Raw genomic sequence first — 16,025 nt, 5'->3', positions numbered from 1 at the left:
CCATTTACTCTGTTTAGTCTAGAGTATGGACTGCTTGTTCTGCCAAGGATGTACTTGCAGATTTTGGTAATCTAATTAGCTTTAATGAACCTAATCTCAAGTGTGTGAGGGCTCTACAATCTGACTAAATAGTAAATATCACATTAACAGTCTTCAGCAAGCACCCAGAATAAAGCAAGGCATCAAAAAAAAACCCAAGAGGTATGCTTACATACTCCTACTTCTGCTAGACACCTTGATTCACTACATGTAACAGACTACTGTATGAAGAAATTCTCACCAGTACCTTCATTTGAGGTGCTACAGGATCAAATAACACTTTCTTATGTGTCAACAATGTAAAATACTTTCAGGGTAACATTATAGAAACTCTTAACAGCATAGCTCTCACTCAGTATTAGTTACCAATCAAGTTCAGGAAGAAATATGCTTCCCAACCACTCATCTCTCAGATGGAGATACCATCTCATGTCTCCCAGGAGCTGCCTCAGTGCAGCCAGAGGGCTCCACAGACAGTCCTTCCACTTCTCTGAGAAAAGACAGAAAAAACTCCAGATGAAGCTGTCCTGTAAACCAGATTCAGCCCATAAAGCCACTGCTCATACTATAGAACCTCTAAAAAGATTAAAACCAGAAATCACAACCTCACTGCAACTGTGTAGGTATTCTTTATAAATAGATAAATAAACAGAATATCAACACACACATTGTTCTGGATACCTCCTCCCATTTCCCAATCTTTGTACAATTCAGTTTTGTTTAATGTTGCAACTCTGATGTAGATTCTCTAAGATAAAACTATTGCAAGATCACAGACTTGTTGACAACACAACACTTTTCTACCTTCCAAAGTGTGCTGGCACACCCCAAAGCACCAGGAAATAGCTTTTCATCTGACAGAAAGGTAATAAGGAAAGACTCATAAGCATAGATTACATTTTATTTCAACAGAAATCCCGTTGTCAAAGGAGATAACTGCCAGAGGTTACTTCAGAGCAGCGTTTCATGACATAGCGGCTCTGGTGGAATTACGCTTTCAAGGAATTCCTGCATCTACCACTCTCCAGGTAGATCATAGTACCTTCAACATCTAATCTAGTCTCTGTTCTGATTGACAGCAGAGCCTGATCAATTTGCACAGCTTCGTTAGCTATGCCTGTACTGCAGGTGTACGAACACTGTAAGCCACTACTGCCATAAAGTTCATACAATGAAACTGCACAAGGGTCAGGAACAGAGCAGTGAACCTGCGCTGACCTGAAACTCCCGTAAGGAATTGTATTTTGTGGAGGCAATGGACTCGAATAGTTCAAGAAAGCAAGAGGCAGACAGAGCAGCAGAAAAATACTTTGGGCACCCCAAATACCTCAGGACTAGCCCTGAGGAACTCTTCAGAGTACTAAACTGGCTCAGGCAAGGAGGTGATCATGTACTAAATCTTTCAAATTACATAACTTTTTAAACAGTAGGCATTCTTCTAAAAAAAAATAAAATAATATATACAGATATGGTATATTTCAAAATCATCATTTATGTCCTGAGTGGCGAACTGTAGGCCAGCCTCCTACAGAAATGGAAGGGTGCACTTAACTGACTGAAATGACAGCTCTGGTCCTCAAAGCTAAAAGCAAATGGATCGTGCTGGCTCCTTTCCAGGATAGGGGAACACAGAGGACAGTGTCCTGGAAACGTGCCAGAGAAGCCACAGGAGGGGGAAGTCAGCGCTGGGGTTTGTCAAATCGAGAGAACCTCAGAGTGCTCAAACAAAGTCTGTCAGACTTTGAAAAGGCAAATTAGCGCATATCCAGGAAGCAGGCTTTTCAGGGCACTTTAAGTTGTACAGGTTTGTTTGTTTTGTTTTAAATCACTCATTAAGGCAAGACAGAGCCTGTGAAGCTTTGCCAGCCAATACTTATCCACGCTGGTATGGAAATACAGGTGGAAGGTGGGTTATAAAATGACCTTCTTCAGCTTTCGCCAGCAGTAAAACTAAAGACACTAAAACTATTAACTAGCATGGGGCTTTGGGCAGCCTGGTGTAGTGGAGGATTTCCCTCCCCATTACAGGGGGGTTGGAACTAGATCATCTTTGAGGTCCCTTCCAACTCTAACCATTCTATGATTCTATGAAAGGATATTGAGTACTCAGTCCCTTCATTTTGTGATCTTTTCTGTACTTTAAAATCAAACTATACGTAAACCTTTTGTGCACAGTAGAACTGCATCAACTATCCTTTAATTTTTGCACGTGTGAGGGCTGGCAATGATGACAGTCCAAGTTTGAGTGTGAATAAAACTCCTTGTTACAAAGCAAGGATGTCAGAAATCTCAATGAAATATTTGTATTTATCCATCTTCACTGGGATTTTACACTGCCAGAAGAGGTATAAAGGGGCATGGGTGTAACTTACTGTCCTATCCACGTTAAAGGTTTGTTTCTCTACCAGATTTATGTAATGGGAGCTCAGTGTGTACTGGTATGAAATTCATTACGGACAGGAAAATGAAGACATGTAACCCACAGTGAAAATCAGTATGCAAAGAAAAATTTTTCACAGCTGACATATTTTGAAAAAAGGTAAAATAATGAAACAATTGGATGAATAGCTAATGCATTTAAACAAACATGGTCAGCCTGAGAACCGATCTGAATAACCTCGTTTTCCTCTAATGAACAGTAACTCTTTCACTCTGAAAAATCCGGCAAGTTTCATAGAGTGTACAAATATGGACAGAGCACCTGACTTTAAATCAAACTGGAAAATAAAATCTATCATTTTCTGACAAAGAAAATACCGAACTTACTCGATTTCACTTGATACGCTACAAAAAAAAAAAAAAAAAAATCTTGCCAAAGCTAATCCCTCCTTGACCAGGGGTGGGGTTTTTTTGCACTGTAGTTTTTAGCACAGATGAGTTTGTTGAATGATTTTGCAGAGCACCTCAGGGAAGGCGGGAGAAGAAATAACAGTCTGATGATACCATGTCTCAAAATAGGGTAACAGAGTCCATGTCTCAAAATTGTTTATTTCTTTAAATTCTTAGTATATGCAAAAGGCAAAAAAGTCTAGCTAGTAGTTAGTAACAGATTCTCTTCCTATCCCCCTGCTATTTAGGATTCACAGATTAGAGATGCTGCTGGACTGCACTCAAGGGGGAAAAAAAAATAACAGTATCCTTGTTTGCAGTTCTCTATGTACATAAAGGAAGAATATTGGGCTTTCTGGTATCCTACTGAAGGAGAAGCAGATATCCCACAGTGACTTGGGTTTCAGAGGAAATTACAGCACTATGGAAGAACTGAAGAAGAGAACACTGTCACTGGAGAGTAAACTCAGACTTTGAACTGAAGTGTAAACCACTTTCCTTCAGCTCTCCAACATATTTAGCATAACTAGACTGTTTTGCTGAGGCTGGGCTGCCTGTGGGATGCTCAAAAGCTGTAGATAACTACAGCTGTTTCCCAAACAACTTATTAATGGTCATTCCTTCTACACTTTCTCATCATCCAGGGGAGCAGTACCACCCATTTAGAGAGCCCTACACTATTTTCAGAGGGTAGTCTTTTTATTTAAGTTCCAAACAATTCTATGTGGTTGACTTCACTTGTTGAGCTTTCTCTTTTGAAGCTGTTACAAGTGGCAGATAGAAATGTCTTTCCTACTTGTTTCAAGAACTCTGAAGTATCTTTTACAACATTTATCCTTCAAATTCTATCTTTTTTTTATGAACAAAGACACCAAATTTACCATGGTATATCCTACATAATTTATATACTTCAATAACAGACTTAAATTGCAATGTAAAAACTTATATATTACTAATTATATTTTTAATATATAATTATAACCTTTGACTTTTTTTATTCTATCAGATCATTTCATTATTGGGTGCATTTCCCCATACAGTAGCTGTTATAAGTGTTATTACTGATGGTTGGAAACATTCTATAACACTGACAGAAGGTATACTACTTCTAATTTCTTCTTTAAAAAATAGCTAAACTTAAATTTCTGACTAAAATTGAAAATAATATTAGAAGTCAAGGAAAATACCTATGCAACATATAGTCAAAAGATTAAATACCAGAAAGTTCTGGTGAAGGTGTTGTGAAAATTGACAGTTGGTGTAATGTTTCTCTGGCAATTACTTCTAAAAAAGTTGACTAAAAAGTACACCAAGAATCACCGTAATGACTACGTATCCTCAAATTTGTTTAGCAGCTAGCTTAGTAGGAGTGTTATACTGTCATAAATGTGGACAAGTTTTAATACAGTAATGAATCACCAAAGTTTTATAAAAATGATCCAATGTATAATGAAAATAGGTAGTACGAGATCCATTTCAGAGGGAAAAATTGAGATTAAAGTGGCTTGTTTAAAGGCTAAAGAAAGGCTCATTAGCAAACCTAGAACAAACTCATGAATATCTAATTCCACCTATTCCAGATGCTATGCTCATATCACTGGTATTTCTTAACAGTGATATTATGCAAAACTTTCATACATTATTATTAGCAGGTTTTATATTTTTAAAATCTGCTGGTTTATGGCAATCTATGCATTGAAATTACTTTCTTTCTTAACCTTTGTTTTTCAAAAACAGCATTTTCCATTCACTGCAATGTTATTTGAGTAAGGCCTTTACCACTTTTAGAGTGATTTTATAATTATTGAAGTGAAATGAACCAAAGCAGCAAGAAAAAATTACTGTGCACAGTGATATTTTGGGTTATTGGCCCAAAGATGATTTGGAATTCTGCTGCCAAATTGCTTATAAAAAAAAGAATACATGCACCAAAATATTGAAATGTAATCCCAAATGCTGAATGTATTTTTAAATGCCCGATATGGTGCTTGCTAAAAAACACACTACTCTGTTTAGGAGGCACTAAAGTGTGGTGAAGAACTAGCTGTGTGCCAGAGCAACAGCTATCGAAAACAAAACTCTAAAGGTATTACAAAATAACCCAGCTTCTTGTCAGCAAAATGTAAGCTAATAATAATAAGAATATTCGAAGATGCCATACTTTAACATACTGCTTCTGCTTTTGTCTCCAGTCATCACTAGTGATACATGAATACTAGTAATTATGGAAAATACCGGTTTATTGCATCCTTTTTGTTTGAGGGAAATATGGCTTCTTTACCTAGTTTACTAAAAGGTATTATAAATACTTTTCCTCACTGCACTATTAGTTGGTATTTTCATTGTCTGCTGAAGCAGGGACCTCTTACTGACAGCTACTGTTAGCAAAAAATCATCTTCTAAGAGGAGATAAAGATAACAGCAGCAAGCTGTCAAACCAGTTGGAAACATCTTCTAGTATTTACTTCTACTCAAGTGCGCAGAACTAGAGCATACAATCTCTACAATGACAGGGATGGATTTTATTTTTTTTTTAATCAGAGTAACAACTCTTGGGTGAGAATCAACTTGGGTGCCTTTTTAATGATACAATGTATCCATTATGTAAATGGAACGAAACACTCATATGATTCTTTTTCCCTTCTAACACTTAAACCAGTTCATACAGCAAATACATTTGCTTGGTGCATTAGTAACAGTAAAATAAAGAGGAAATTAACACTACAAACTATTCAACACGGATGAAAAAATGAAATTTGGTGTTTTAAAAAATACTAAAACCCAAGATTATTGTTTTTTGCAGTTCAGACCAAAAGGTAAGTACTGTGTTAGATGAGGTTAAATCAGCTAAATTCTAAATCTAGCTTTAAGAATTCCTTCAATTTTATTTAACAGACAGTATTACCAAACTAAACAGTAAACTAATTACATAAAATGACATTAAAAATATAAATGAAACAAAAATGCAATTGCTACTTTTTTATGACTGCTCAGATGAGCATACAGCTACTCCATACATTGTTGTTCAACTAAGATGCTTTGCAATCTGAACTTCATATTCGTATACTGACATTCAGATATGCACACAGAAGCAGTCCTTATGAATCCTATGCCGGACTGATTATAAAGAGGAGACAAAGAAAAAAAGGAAAAAGAAAAGAAAAAAGGTAAATATACATGAAATTCCAGGGAGTAAAACTGATCAGGGCTGAATGCTATGCTAAAGATGCCAAAAAAGCAAAGGAGTTTTTAAAATCTTCTACAAGCACAAATATAACAGAACGAGGCAGGAAGGTCTCACAATCCTGTTGCAAAGGGAAAAAAAAAAAAAAAAAAAAAAAAAAAAATAGGACAGGGAAAAGGAACATTATGGTCCAGAAGAGTATTTCAGTGTTAGTAAATCTTCTGAAAACATCAAGCAAAATGGAATGATTCACAGTCATAAGAACTGGGAGTAGGAGGAAGAGTGCAAAGATAGAAAGAAAGTGGCGCTCTATATTCTCATGGAACAATTTCTATATTCTTCTCTATCAACACCATGTCTTGGTCTTATTGCTGCCCACTGAGAACAACAGGGCAATCAATGTAGGAAGCAAAATGCCAAGAACAAGATTTTTAACTCAAAGTAGGACTGTAAGATGCATTAATTTTAAACCACAGATGATCTTGTCAGAAAAAGTTTTTCTTTTCTTTTTTTTTTTCCCCTCGTCTTTGTGTCAATCTCCTATCAGGAACATTTAGAAAATTTGACTCCAACAGTTTATTTGAACCATGACACTCAACCCTCTCACCTCAACTTTGTCTTCATGTGACAGATATTAAGGATTTAGTATTTTTTTTCCTGCAGAACCGAGTCAGGAAAGGAATGAATCACATATTCAAGTCCCACTGACCTACCCAAGATGTGAACATGCAATGTTTCATTAACACTAATACGTCATAGAATCATAGAATCATAGAATGGTTAGGGCTGGAAGGGACCTTCAAAGGTCATCTAGTCCAACCCCCCTGCAAGGAACAGGGATATCTCCAACTAGATCAGGTTGCTCAGGGCCTTGTCCAACCTGGCCTTGAACGTCTCCAGGGATGGAGCATCCACCACCTCTCTGGGCAACCTGTTCCAGTGTTCTACCACTCTCATGGTAAAAAATTTTTTCCTAATATCCAACCTGAACCTACCTCCCTCTATTTTAAAACCGTTACCCCTTGTCCTATCATAACTGGCCCTCCTGAACAGCCTCTCCCCATCTTTCCTGTAGGCCCCCTTGAGGTACTGGAAGACCGCTATAAGGTCACCCCGGAGCCTCCTCTTCTCCAGGCTGAACAGCCCCAACTGTCATGGATCAAGGACAAACATCTGAGTAAGATGCAGAACTGGTTCTGAAGATAAAAGCTCTAATGCCAACTTAAACCAGTGCCCTGTGCGAGACAGGGCTTGTCAGATCGGGTATAGCACCACAGTAATGTGGTAATACTGCTTTTGGAAGCAGGCTAGTATCTGTTTCTTCTGCACGTTCCATTGCAAAAAGAGAAGTCACATATACAAATTTAGGAGGACTTGAATTCATGGTTTAAGTTAAGCATCCATTTGGTGTAGCAGGTCAAACAGTTCCAGGAAGGATTTTCAAAGCTTACAAATGTCACAGCAAACAGCAGGAGACTAAAATTTTGTCAGTAAATACAACCAAGCAACTAATACCTCTGCAGCAGTCTAACACTCTATGCCTCTCTCTGTTGTCTTCTACTTCTTTAATCAGCGTCTATAACAGTACAGCAAATATATTTGAACATCTAAGATCATTATGATGTGGACTGCAAGGTACAAAACGGCCTGGAGGAAAACAGATTATGCTGTTTGAAGCCAACTTTTGGTACTACAGAGACAACTAGAGATAACAAGGCATAATGCAAACAATTATTTTGTGTGTCATCATAATTTTTTCATTAAACACAAGGTAGTCACTACCACAGAATGACTCTCAGTCTAATTGAAAAAGACGTGACAGCTACCACTCATTTTAAACTTTTTTGTTTGTTTTTACATTTTGCGAGGCTTCCTTCTCCATAAAGGAACACTCAAATAACGTGAGCTGGTTTATATCAGTGGGGCTGCTCATTAAGATGAAGGCTGCACAGAGAAACACTTGCGCCTTTCCCTCCCTAGTGTCAAAACATGTATACAGCCACTTCAGGATCCATAAACTATACTAATCAATCTTGCCTATTTTCCCCTTAAGTGCTGACAAACTGTAACGAGCCAAGCCTCAGACCACTTTAAAGATATTTGAAATACTAGCCATAACCAAATGGGCAGATGAACAAGCTCAAGAACAGATGCAGCTAAGGCATCCCAAGTCCTCGTTACGGTTCCCCCAGCGAAGGGCCGGAGCTGGCTGCCGCATGGCGAGGCAGCCGGGACAGCCGGCACCAGCACTGTGCCTTGGGGACCGCCTCACCACCTTCTACTCACCTGACTCTCCCACAGTGTATTTTGGGGTTTTTTGAGAGATGAGCCATGCACCGTGCTTTTGAGTACTTTTTCCGCATTGTCAGCGATTGATAAGAGCAGCCTGGAGAAATGTAAATCGCAGAAAGGCTGTGGCTGCTTGCCGGGGTAGGGGCTTTCTCACCGGAGGCAGAACACTGTTCTGCCTGCAAGGAGCCCGTGAGGGGCCAGAGGAACGTGCTGCTGAGGTGCACGTTTCTTCACTGAGGATTGAAGATGGAGAAGTCACTGAACAATTTTGCCTGAGAGTCCCACAGCAGCAGAGGAGATTATATTCTTCCACATACCACAACACAGAAGACCTGATTATAAACTATCTCCATGTGAGACCACTCCGTTTCCGAAGCAGTTCAGCCACATTAGTGCACAAATGCACCTGTGCTAATAGCTTGCCTCTCAAACGAACTTATTAGTACAGCACATCAGCCCAATGTTGTTGCACAGCATCCAGCCACGGAGCGGCTTTCATCCTGCTAGGCCGGAATACAGAGGCATCTGGAACAAAACACTCGGCTCCTTGCTTTAGCAAAACTGGTCTGCGCAGATTTCTACTTCTTTATCAGTTTCCACATGGGAAGTTTTTGAAGGGATCCCTCTCTGCTTTTTAGCCTAGGACAGAAGAAGCTCTTGTTCGGAAGCTGTTCGCAGGAGAAGAGAGGAGAAGCAGAATCATCAGGGAAAACGATTCTGCCGCTCAAAGATGATGAGAAGTAAGCAAATACTCATGAGGAGAACGGCTGTGAGTCGAGGAAAACAGAGAAAAGATGAGTGGCAGCCTCCCCTTAGGAGCCTAAAAGGAAGGAAAACACTTCTCCACTCTACCGTTTGACTGAGTAGGCCATTGTCTCGCTATCTGAATAGCCCATTTACCACTAGCATTCATAAAACCCAAAAAAAGAGAGGCAAACAAAAATAGTTTTTCCTACGTCAACCTCATTTAATTACTGAAGATTAGTTTGAATTGTTGATCTCCTAATGCTTTGGCAGGATTGGCAGCCAGTCTGGTCCAGTCAGGCTTGCCTGATTATATGAGAAACAGAAAATAAAATTAGCATAGTCAAAGCCAGGGATAATCTAGGAAGTATTCATGATAATGAATAGAGCTGGGTGACAGGTCGCTTTTGCTGGGAGTTTCTGATACCCAGTCTTGTTACGATGTGTGTGGGCTAGTAAATATTCAGTAGAAGTTTAACAGGATATTTTAAGGAGATTTACAGTCAGCTCCGTCATGTCTGTATCACCAGACTGACATGCTGTCTTTGCTTTTGCATATTTTCTTACAAGAAACTTAATGTCAGCTTATATGGTAAGAAACTAGACAATCATATATACATAAATCTGTGCCTACTGAGATGCGTAGGATGAAAATAGCTCGCCTTGTCTCTTGGGAGCATAATACCCAGTAGGCTAATTTCCAGACAACACTGCAGCCAATCCTACTATTGAACAAAAACTAGAATTGTATTTTTTTTCAATCACAAAAACTGGCTCAAAGGAGGCAGACAACTATTAATACAGTCTAGGATATCTGGAGATCTCCACCAAGGACAAAAATGGAACATACATTAATCATTTAATCAAGTGCACACACACTTTTTTCTTTACAAGGAATGTCAAAGTTTTAATGCAAACTTTATCTTGCCACTAAACTGGTAAGTCTTACAGAGTCATATTATCACTCTGGTGCACTGTCTCACTGTTACTTTTCATTTCTTGCCCTCCTGCTCTAGTTTTGAAAAAAAGTAAAAGAAATGAGATGTGCTTGCTCACAGCTAACAAAAAGTCACTTACTACAGTGACAAGTTTAATAATTTTACCTAGGGCGACAAAGCATATGAAGAAGAGTTACAAAATCAGACTTGACGACTGACAAGCTACTATAATGCTGCTTCGCAAGGCATCTTATCTGCCAAATCTACTTCTTCACTCCCTATCAGCTCACAGTAACACCTGCATTTGCTTCTTACTATCACAGCTTCTAGACTATGGCACGATAACTATCTAACCAAAACAGCACACCTTCGTCAGCAGATGACTTTGTATCATATAATGGGCTTCTGAGCAGAGAACTGGAAAAATTCAAGTGCAGGATGCTTAAGCACTGTCAAATTTTTCTTTTACAGAAAAGCAAAGCAATCAAGTGATCCCTTCTCACTTCATGCACTTCATCCCTTAGCACTTCATGCTAAGGCACATGGAGAGCAAGGAGGTGGTGGGTGACAGCCAACATGGCTTCACCAAAGGCAGATCGTGCCTGACCAACTTGGTGGCCTTTTATGATGGGGTGACAGCATTGGTGGACAAGGGTCAACCAACAGATATCATCTACCTGGACTAGTGCAAAGCTTTTGACACTGTCCCGCACGACATTCTTCTCTCTAAACTAGAGAGGCATGGGTTTGATGGATGGACCACTCGGTGGATAAGGAATTGGCTCAATGGCCGCACTCAGAGAGTAGTGGTCAACGGCTCGATGTCCAAGTGGAGACCGGTCACGAGTGGCGTCCCTCAGGGGTCCGTGTTGGGCCCGGCCTTCTTCAACATCTTTGTCGGTGACATGGACAGTGACATGGAATGCACCCTCAGCAAGTTCGCCGATGACACCAAGCTGTGTGGTGCTGTCGACACGCTGGAAGGGAGGGATGCCATCCAGAGGGACCTCGACAGGCTGGAGAGGTGGGCCCGTACCAACCTCATGAAGTTTAACTAGGCCAAATGCAAGGTCCTACATCTGGGTCATGGCAATCCCAGGCACAAATACAGACTGGGTGGTGAATGGATCGAGAGCAGCCCTGAGGAGAAGGACTTGGGAGTACTGGTGGATGAGAAGCTCAATATGAGCCGGCAATGTGTTCTTGCGGCCCAGAAGGCCAACCGCGTCCTGGGCTGCAACAAGAGGAGTGTGGCCAGCAGGTCGAGAGAGGTGATTCTCCCCCTCTACTCTGCCCTCGTGAGACCTCACCTGGAGTACTGCGTCCAGTTCTGGAGCCCCCAACATAAGAAGGACATGGACCAGTTGGAGAGGGTCCAGAGGAGGGCCACGAAGATGATAAGAGGGCTGGAGCACCTTTCCTATAAGGACAGGTTGAAAGAGTTGGGGCTGTTCAGCCTGGAGAAGAGGAGGCTCCAGGGTGACCTTATAGCGGTCTTCCAGTACCTCAAGGGGGCCTACAGGAAAGATGGGGAGAGGCTGTTCAGGAGGGCCTGTTGTGATAGGACAAGGGGTAATGGTTTTAAAATAGAGGGAGGTAGATTCAGGTTGGATATTAGGAAAAAATTTTTTACCATGAGAGTTGTAGAACACTGGAACAGGTTGCCCAGAGAGGTGGTGGATGCTCCATCCCTGGAGACATTCAAGACCAGGTTGGACGAGGCCCTGAGCAACCTGATCTAGTTGGAGATATCCCTGTTCCTTGCAGGGGGGTTGGACTAGATGACCTTTAAAGGTCCCTTCCAGCCCTAATCATTCTATGATTCTATGATTCTATGATTCTCACTTCTGATGAATTGTGAAAAATAAAGGCTTAGTCAATGCCTACATTGCACTCACAGGTGGTATTTTGACTGTTCTCATATAAACTTACTTGTGTGCCAAGAGCAGTACAGCCACGTACCACGGAGTTCAGGATCCCAGCTGGATCTGCCGTATATGCTGAAACCACAGAGCTTCAGCTAAACATTGTCACTGATCCCTAAACTAGCCAGTTTACTGCACGTTTGGATGTGTTTACACTAGCTGTAGTCACATTTCATTACGGCATAGATACAGCCTTTGAGAGAAGTAGCTGGGCAATGTTACGAATAGCTGACATATATACATTAACATGGAGGCATAAGTATTTGACAATAACTCTTTACAGTACTTGTATGCAGGAGGAACTACAGTCATTTCCTACGCTGAATAACATGACCTCATTTCCTCATTTTTATTATGTAGTATTGACGTTATTTGCGTCAGATGAAATAAAACCCCAGCACCTCCCCGATGCTGTCCTTTACTAGTTCTTATATTTTCTAGTCATAGAGAACAGAACATTCGGTGAACATACGAAAAACGTTCATTAGTGTGACAAACACTAGACTCCAAACGGAAAATTACAAAGGTGGGCTCTGTAATACTAATAATGCATCTTCGATTCCAAAATACAGAACTAAAATCAACGAAAAAGAAAGTATTCTCTTACCTTAGGGTTTCATTTTCTCCATGTTAATGCCAAACTTGTAACACCTAATCAAAACACATTCCTGCTTTTCCTCAGTTTTTACTAATATGCATACTACTTGAACTTAAAAGGACATTTCCTGAAGTATCCTCTTGAGATATAGTTGACAAAATCAGACAATTCAAAGGCAAAGACATAGAAATAAATAAAACATTCACCATAAAGAGCAAAAATTACCTTTAGCAGGGTTTACTTTTATCCCTGACCTATACAGCATCTCCTCGTTCTGCCAGTCTCCATTCCTGACAACAGTCTTGAGTCCATAGAAAACAATTAATGCAGCAGTGGAACAAAAAACCAAGTTCTTCAGAAAGCGTTTTTGGGCTTTGACATAAAGGGCCCTGACACCTACTGTAACCAGCAGGCAGAAGCCCATACTAGGAACATATAGCACACGCTCTGCTATTACAAAGCCAACATAGAAAAATAAGTTTGTGGCAGGAACAAAGGGCACTATTAACAAAGACAGAGACAGAATGACAATGTTCTCAGTTGAAGGAAGCTGCAGTTTCTGCATTTCATGCTTTCTTATTCCATTCTCCTCTTTTGATGCAAAGCTTGACTTCACCTCCGGTGTCTTGTACTCCATCTCTGAGTGGCAGCTATGCCCGTTAGCATTCTGCTTGCCGTTCATTACAGTTCTTCCGTTGCATTCTCTCTCATTGCTGGAGCCCTTCAAGCTAAAGTAGGCAAGGAGGAGGAGTCCAGCATAGAAGGCCACAGTGTGTAGATTCCTCCAGTCACTGACTGCTTTCAGAAGAGGCACGGCATCCATAGACCAGTCAAAGCTGAGGGTATCTGGGCACAGCAACAGCCAGAGGTTCTTGGTCGGCAAGTAAAAGAAGGTCAGCGTGCGTGTGAGAAAACTGTCCGAGTCAGCTGCTGGATTGTCAGAATTGGAAAAACTTGGGGGCTTGTTGCCCATCCAGTATAAGCGGACACCCAGCAGTGCAGTCCCCCAAGAGGTCAACAAACCAATGCTGAAGAAGAGGGTCAAATTCTTTCTCTGAAAAAAAGGAATAATAAAAAAAAAAAATCAGTATAAATCAACACCAGGTGTTTAATTCTGTAAATTATAAACAAAAGGAATTGAGAAATATCTGATACAACTTTTTTTTTTTTTTTGGGTAATGGAAACAAGCAGTATAGATCTCGGTCTCTGACATTTGGATCACAAAATGTTGGGGTATGATGTTGACCATAGACTAAAAGAATGGGCTCTTTCATTTAAGCTGTATCAAGCCCGTATCAGAGTCAAGCCTTTAGAGATCTTAGGGCTGTCGGTCCTTGCTTAAGATTTAGTTGTGTAAGCCTTTGAAACTACTTCAGAGGAATTTAAGGAACCTTACAATGGTTCCTACATAACCTCCCAAATCTTTTCTTTGCTCCTGGCTATGGCCAAAACACCAGTTTGCCTTAACTATTTTTAAAGTTTAAATGTTCCAGTTGCATTTTCCCTAATTAAAGTCTCTCCTAAAGTATTTCACCTGAGAACTATAACTTTCCAAGAAGGTAGGAGAGGAAAACAGACATAGATTCCACGTTTAGGTCTTCCAGTTCCTACCTATTAACTACAGTGATTATCTAGAGCCTTCAGATCTGCCTACTACTGAAAACCTTAACTTCGTTTTGCATCTCACAGTCAAACAATATATTGAGTTTTTTCTTCAAGCACACCATATTAAATAAGTGCTCTAAAACTTTTCACATTTTGATACCCATCTAAATGATATTATGTGAAGCATGCAGCTGCCTCCATCTACCCATGTCATCATGCTAGCAACTCAAAGAACCTCCACTTATTTATGGAATAACTGGGACATTTGCTACTTGGAGCTGCTTGTTGTGTTTCACCCCACTCTATCCAAAAGCTTTTCCTTATTCAAATGCTTGTAGAAACATACCACTTCTACCTAAATGAGAATCAGGAAGCAAGATTTTCCCACTTATTTCTAGGACTGATGATCTGCTTCTCTCTCTTTGCAGAAGAACCTGTAAAACTTAAAATCTGTGTATTTTTATACTTCGATTTCTCCAATGCCTTTTGTAAGAAAAGAAAAAATATTTGCCAAATAGCTCTGGATACATTGTAAGCATTTTGATAATCTTTCCTCTTATTATTACAAAGAATTATTTGTCAATCATTTTTTATTTTATTAGATCTATTTTTTCCATCTCACATTACCCATTTCTGGGATGGTTATTCAACATTTCCTCAGTTACTCAGAAGCAGGACCTCACACCAGAATGTCTTATCATATTTCTTTCAAACAGCTCATTTTTCTCCTTTGTAGGGGGGTTCTCTCCTTGGTATCATGAAATACAGATGATTGTGCCGTTCCATTTTAGGTCAATTATTAATAGCTTTCTATCATCAGGTTACTGATGTTCCAGTAACAAGATGTGGTCTAGTCATCATAATGTATCAGTTTACCTCATTAAGAAATTTATTCCTTTTCATATTTCTGTAGAGTTCTGCCTGTTGAGTTTAAGATATTTAATGGCAGTTAATTAATTCATTCAGTTCTGAGGCAATATGGAAGAACTCAATGGCAGTATTGGTAGGGAACAAACAAATTTATAATGAGAATATTTATGTACTTGTATCAGAACCACCTAAAAAATGCTAGCATTTTTTATACATGAAGCAAAGCATGAGACCACATATTTCATCTGCCATGTTATTAATTCCAGTTTGATTTATTAGCTTTTCTATATTTCTATATCCTGGAAAATCAACAATTTTTTAGTAATAAATCAATCAAAATCCACATCTACACTTTATGATTAATATATTCCCTGGAAAGCCAACTGTAACAACGTACTTTCATTTGTAAGCTGCATAACACTTCACAACTCATCTCAGATACTGTTTCACCCCTGCCTGCCAGGATTGTTTAAAAGCTTTTAATGTCATAGAGCTGTGTAAACTGGTTATCACTGAAACTCCCAACTAAGTTTATATTTGGAATAAAAAGATTGTTCAGATTTCATGGACTTGCATGTATGCTGCCATAGTAAAACCTTATGCCCCTGTTTCAACTTGTCCTTTCATTCCTGTCATATTTTGCTACATGAAAATTTTTCTGCCCACCCTTCTGGCTCAATTATTTTCAAACTCACTTCCTTCAAACATACATATAAGCAACTCTCAAATGTTAAATGTGCCCTTTTTTGCTCTTTTTATATACCCTTCTACAATCTCTTAAGAGGAGGCTGCTTAGAGAGAAAGAGGCTGGGAAGTGGAAGATGGGGTTTTTTGTTTATTTGTTTGTTTGTTTTAATTAGAAATTCAGAGGAGGTCTTTGCTGGAAGACTATATACCACTCGAAAGATTAAGACATCTCAAATACTACGCAAGTGAAACTTGATTGATGAGAAGTGAGCTTTCATGGACTGCTTAGACTGCTTTGTTATTTTGTTAATAC

At 39.6% G+C, this 16,025-nt stretch overlaps 1 protein-coding gene across 2 annotated transcripts in view; it reads right to left on the bottom strand.

Moving 5' to 3' along the window:
• TMTC2 (transmembrane O-mannosyltransferase targeting cadherins 2) overlaps positions 1–16,025 on the bottom strand; it is a 264,093-nt gene that overhangs the window by 93,849 nt on the left and 154,219 nt on the right. Inside the window, exon 4 of one of the 2 annotated variants that reach the window (XM_086610426.1) lies at positions 12,775–13,622. In XM_086610426.1, the coding sequence (XP_086466552.1) occupies positions 12,775–13,622 (848 nt within the window). The remainder of the gene's footprint in view (positions 1–12,774; positions 13,623–16,025) is intronic. The other variant, XM_086610427.1, reaches the window with a different exon arrangement.

The sequence above is a fragment of the Tauraco erythrolophus genome, chromosome 4 (genome assembly GCF_009769465.1).
Source record: "Tauraco erythrolophus isolate bTauEry1 chromosome 4, bTauEry1.pri, whole genome shotgun sequence".
NCBI classification, from domain to species: Eukaryota; Metazoa; Chordata; class Aves; order Musophagiformes; family Musophagidae; genus Tauraco; species Tauraco erythrolophus.
Note: the sequence above shows the minus strand (reverse complement) of the source record. Positions and strands in the feature narration are given on the sequence as shown.